Source organism: Borostomias antarcticus, assembly GCF_949987555.1.
Source record: "Borostomias antarcticus genome assembly, chromosome: 16".
Taxonomy (NCBI): domain Eukaryota; kingdom Metazoa; phylum Chordata; class Actinopteri; order Stomiiformes; family Stomiidae; genus Borostomias; species Borostomias antarcticus.
Window position 1 is genome coordinate 22,479,288 of NC_140249.1, and position 5,655 is coordinate 22,484,942.

At 42.2% G+C, this 5,655-nt stretch overlaps 1 protein-coding gene across 1 annotated transcript; it reads left to right on the top strand.

The window, feature by feature from the left end:
* Positions 1–1,749: 1,749 nt before the first annotated feature.
* avpr1aa (arginine vasopressin receptor 1Aa) lies at positions 1,750–3,617 on the top strand (the record flags this gene model as incomplete). Its single annotated transcript, XM_084450869.1, has 2 exons — positions 1,750–2,692; positions 3,316–3,617. The coding sequence occupies 2 exons, from the start codon at positions 1,750–1,752 to the stop codon at positions 3,615–3,617; spliced, it is 1,245 nt and encodes a 414-aa protein (XP_084306995.1).
* Positions 3,618–5,655: the final 2,038 nt, after the last annotated feature.

The following is a 5,655-nucleotide window of genomic DNA, read 5'->3' on the forward strand; positions in this document are numbered from 1 at the left end:
TGATGAATGTGTGTAGAATGTTATCAGTGTGAGTGTGTGTAGAGAATCCCTTTGATTATTTAGTTTATTTACTGTGAATTCCGTGCTCTAGATGTAACATTATGTTGTTTAGTGAACATTCTAGGTTGGGTATGTTCAGCAAGATTTCTGTATCGCGCACGTGCGCGCGGACGTTCAGTTCTCCCAGAGGCAGCGTAGAGAATGCTGCGTGAATGATGTGTGCCACGTTTGTATTTTGCAGATAAAGGAGACATAAAAACCCATGCACGCCTGGAACTCTGTTCTTAAAGGTCCAAGTGTGCAACAACAGGCTTGAGTAAATTGCCAATTTGGGAACGTTTAAATGTCTAGCTGAGTACTTAGGACTGGAATGAAGAACTGATTATCACTACTGTAACGACAAGCGACAAGAAGAACGGATTAACACTGATAAGCGACAAGAATTCCAATGCTGTAACCGTAGGCTACTTGTTACACATGGCAAATCAACTTTCTATTCTATTCTAAAATGAGGGGCAGATGAAGTAAAAACGCTGGGAAGCACACACATGTAGAGAAAAAAGTTCTTGCATATGATATCAAAGATATTTCTGTAGCCTAGTGAATATTGGATCCTTGTGAGAACCATATTTGGTCTTTAATAGGCAGTTGTCGTGACGCGTTGACGTCACAGTTTGATATCGGCTGGTTACAGTCACGCGAGGTCTGCTTTGCTCATTTGAATATTCAACACTAATTCTAACCAAATGCACAAGCTTGCTATTTTATGCACAGTTTAAAGTGGATAGCTAAGCCTCGTTTTTCAGAACTGGTTCATGCATTTAGGTTTTACTGACTGATGTTGATGTCATGTAGCCTATATTTTACTATTTTAGATTCATAAGTTACTCTTTATTATAGCACATAGTTTTAGAGGATTGAGACACTTTTGTATTTATTTGATTCTATATGTTTACTCTTTCCTGCCTGTGCTGTGACAAAATTTCCCCATCCGGGGAAAGGCTATCGTTTACATTTCTACTTTTCAACTGATCCTTATGGAGAAAATAGGCAGAATCAGTTTGTAATGACATTTTTGAGCTATTCACTGTATTACATTAGATATTAAAAGTTGAGATGTTTCAACTTGTATTATATTTTAAGCAGTCTATAAAACGCTTCACTCACAGTACAAAACGGACAGTGGTTTGGCCCTATCGGAGATCATTGCGCACTGACATCCAGATAGTTAATTAATTTGAAGAGGGTTAATTAATTTGAAGAGGGTTTAAATGTTTAGAATAATCAATGATAGCATATTGATCGGTATTTTAACCACGGAGTTCATTAGCCGACGGCAATAAACACAGTATGGGCCTACTATAGGCTACTACACTATTATATAGACTGCAAAGTGCATTGTGTTGCCTCTGTGAAAGGCTATGCGACGTCGCTCTGCTCACACATAGACTACACCGTTACTATGCTGGACTTCAAAATATTCTTTTAAGAGGGGGTGGGCAGGCAGTCTGTCGATTTGGAGGCAGTGTCTCTTTTCGGACTATATAACTGGCTGCCTAGTTGGCGAATGGGTGGGTTTGACAGAAACAGCTTTGCGCGTGGCGGCTGAAATTGGATTCGCCTTTAAAAAGCATAGGAGTTGCTCAGTAAATAAGAGTTCGTTGAAGTCCTCTTTCCTCTTTCCAGTCAGGCAACTGCTTATACGGAGAGAGAAACACCCAGCACGGTGCGCGCGCAGGGGGCCGTGCCATGCACACTCCTAACCACGCGCTCCTGCTCGGAGTCAACCAGTCTCTGGGCTCGAGACCCGAGGAGGATCTAATGATGATCCATGAAAACACCACCGTTTTACCCAACGGGAGTGACCCATTTGGAAGGAATGAAGAGGTTGCCAAAATCGAAATAACGGTCCTGAGTATCACTTTTGTGGTGGCGGTGATTGGGAATGCCAGTGTTTTACTGGCCATGTACAACACCAAGAAAAAGACGTCGAGGATGCATCTCTTCATCAAGCACCTGAGTGTCGCGGACCTCGTGGTCGCATTCTTCCAGGTTCTGCCTCAACTGTGCTGGGAGATCACCTACCGCTTCTACGGGCCAGACTTCCTCTGTCGGATAGTCAAGCACCTGCAGGTCATGGGGATGTTCGCGTCCACCTACATGATGGTGATGATGACCCTGGACCGTTACATCGCCATTTGTCACCCTCTGAAGACCCTCCAGCAGCCCACACAGCGGTCCTACATCATGATCATCAGCACCTGGATGTTCAGCCTGCTCCTCAGTATGCCACAGTACTTCATCTTCTCCTTGAGTGAAATCAAGAACGGCTCGGATGTCTATGACTGCTGGGGCCACTTCATACAGCCATGGGGCGTACAGGCGTATATCACTTGGATAACCGTTGGTATATTCCTCATCCCCGTGGCCATTCTGGTGATATGCTACGGGTTCATTTGTCACACCATTTGGAAGAACATCAAATTCAAGACTAGGAAGACGGGCTCGGGCGTTGCGTCTAAAAGCGGTCTAATTGGGAAGAATTCCGTTAGCAGTGTCACTACAATATCAAGAGCAAAGTTGAGAACTGTCAAAATGACTTTTGTGATTGTTTTGGCGTACATAATATGCTGGGCACCTTTCTTTATCGTGCAGATGTGGTCAGTGTGGGATGAGAACTTCCTCTGGGACGGTAAGTGGCTATTAATGAACGATTAATTAAAAAAAAGGCAATTATGAGTAAATAAAAGGGAATAAATATAGGCATACTGTAAATAGCCTGCTAATGCACCGATATTTGACAACATGCAATGTTTGCAATATATAAGACAAATTAAGGGGGAAATGTCACACATGGTGATTCTCGACATTTTGTAGAAAATTAGGCTATAAGCTAAACTACTTTGGCGCGTCACTATAGCCTAGATCCTAAGTATGAATATCAATGAGGATAAACGCCAACAATTTGCTCTGAGAGGCAATTGGGCTAATTCAGCACGCGACGGGTCACGGAGAGAAAATCCCATTACGCGCAACGACGCACGCGTTATTTCCTATCTGAACTGAGTGAGTTGCCGCTAAGGAAAACACACTGCGTTTAAATTAAGTTAAATTAATTTAATTACTGAAATACTGCCCAAAACGAGTAGGCTAATGTCATCACTTGCTCGCAAATCAGATTAGCCACGCGCATTCACTCGGTGGACACTTCTAATCAGATGGTGTTTGGGGAAATGGGTTTAACATCTCTCCAGCTGTGTGTCTGATGTCTCCGTCCTTTATTTCACCCCCCCTCTCTCCTCCTTCTCCCCCCAGACTCCGAAAACACCGCGGTCACCCTGTCTGCTCTCCTCGCAAGTCTGAACAGCTGCTGTAACCCGTGGATCTATATGATCTTTAGCGGCCACCTCCTGCAAGATTGTGCGCACTGCTTCCCTTGCTGTCATAACATACGCAAACGTTTCAAGAAGGGGAGGGGCGAGGACTCGGACAGCAGTCTCCGAAGAAATACACTGCTGACTAAAATGACCAACCGGAGCCCAACTTGTAGCTCAGGGAATTGGAAAGAGCTGGACACCTCTCCGAAGTCCTCCATACCATCTATTCAAGCGGATTAAAGCACGGACAAATGTTGACATTAAATTGACAACAAGTGCACAGTCCTCCACCCATGACGCATGGTCCTTCATGGCAAAGATGGAGTGGAATGTTTGAATGAATGTATGATCTATGAGAATCCTAACATGAGATTAAACTAAGACAGAATGTGTACCCTTTGCTATGACAGAGGACCTCCACAGACACCCTACCTCTGGACATGACCAAAATGTTGACGGTTGGACACTATGACCTAGCCCACAAATATCACCAGCCTACACTATGACTAATATTATATATATATATATAAAAAACTAGACCAAACAAATCTATTCTGTGAAATAGGCCTACAAGGACTTTACACAATGCACCTAAACCACTAAACAATGAGAATCCTAACATTTCGAATAAGGATTTAACAAGCTACTATAGGAAGTAGCTACATCTAAAATCAATTGATTTGGGAATTATAGAAGGGACCCTTGGTAGAGAGGAGTGTTCCTGTACTGAGACATAAAGTATATGTGTTGGCAATGAGGAAAATGAACAGTGTCTGGCACGCCTAGTGCTGGCCCCTGGTTCATCTTATGGGACTTTACGAACCAACACCATTTTCTTGTAATAGCCATTTTTTTGTAATAGCTATTTTGTTGTAATAGCCCTCCCTCTGAATTCATCGGGTGGGGGACAGTTAATTCTGACTATGCCTTCAAGGTACTGTTGGAACTGCTCAAAATGAAAAGCAGAATCTATTCAATCATAAAGTTATTAGCTATGTGGTTATGTTATGTGTTTTTTTGATAACTCTCTGTCATTTCCAGACTCCTGGCAAGGCACTGTGTTGACAGTCTGAATCCATACAGCTGCCACCACGGATAAAACGAAGGAACAGCTTCTGTAGTCAGTGAGCTTTTTCAATACCATTCATTAGATAATTACACAAGATAATTACATGCACACCAATGTGACAGAGACCATTGTCAATGGCACTCTCAAATGCATGCTGCTTCCATGTGTTATTGTCGTTAACCCCTTATGGGCTAAACTGTGTGGAAACCTATTGAAGCCTGACTGTTTACAAAACCACAGCAGTGTTAACAAGGGCCCCCAAGGTGTGATGTGGTCAAAATCCATCTGCCACTACACACATTTCCTAGTAATACACAGGACCAAGACATGAAGGTGTCTGATGACCTGGTTTTTCATCAGTCTGAAACAATTCCAGGGGTTTAAGGATAAATCATTGGTTGAAATGACATATTAAATACAATCCTCACTTGAACTATTTAAGTAATTCCATTGTGACTCAAATCACATAAATCTGTTTTATTTCTGGAACATACATGTTGCTCTGCACTCATCCAGGATCTCCATTACGACTCATCATTAGTTAACAGTGAAAGATCACATTCCATGTAGAACCATCCTCTATGTGGAAAGCCATGACTATTTTAATCTGGAGCATCTGTGTGAGCAGCAGAGAGCAGATGTTACTCTCACGAGTTGCTTGCATGTTTGGGGGGGGGGGGGGGGGGGGGGGGGCTTCACCTATACTGTACCATAGGCCCCTCCTATGGCTTCCACATAAACACGTAAAAAAAAAAAAACTATAAAAAAACATTCCATGCAGACCATGTCAAAACGTACAGACACACTTCCTGCCATGTGGCGCCTTTCAACCCCATTGTTTGGGGCAGAGCATGTATAGTATATGGCCCCCATGCCATATTGTAGCATTTTCTGTATATTCATGCAATGTGTTTGACAGTACAATGTGACTGGAAATAAGTTATGCTTCATTGATTATTTACACGTTGTCAGGCCAAATAAGTGTCTCAAACTAAAAAGATTATCAAAATTATTTTTATGCTTTTCCACAATAGTCTATCATTTGTATTTGTATATATAAAATTCACTTTTCCATGTTGAAAATATCTGTTTATACACAAACTGTATGTAAGGTTATTCGATATGTCGTGCTTGTACAGTATGTACAGTATGTAGGCTACTGTATCTGCTTTTGTTTGTAAGAATATCACACAAACTATAGGCTTAAAC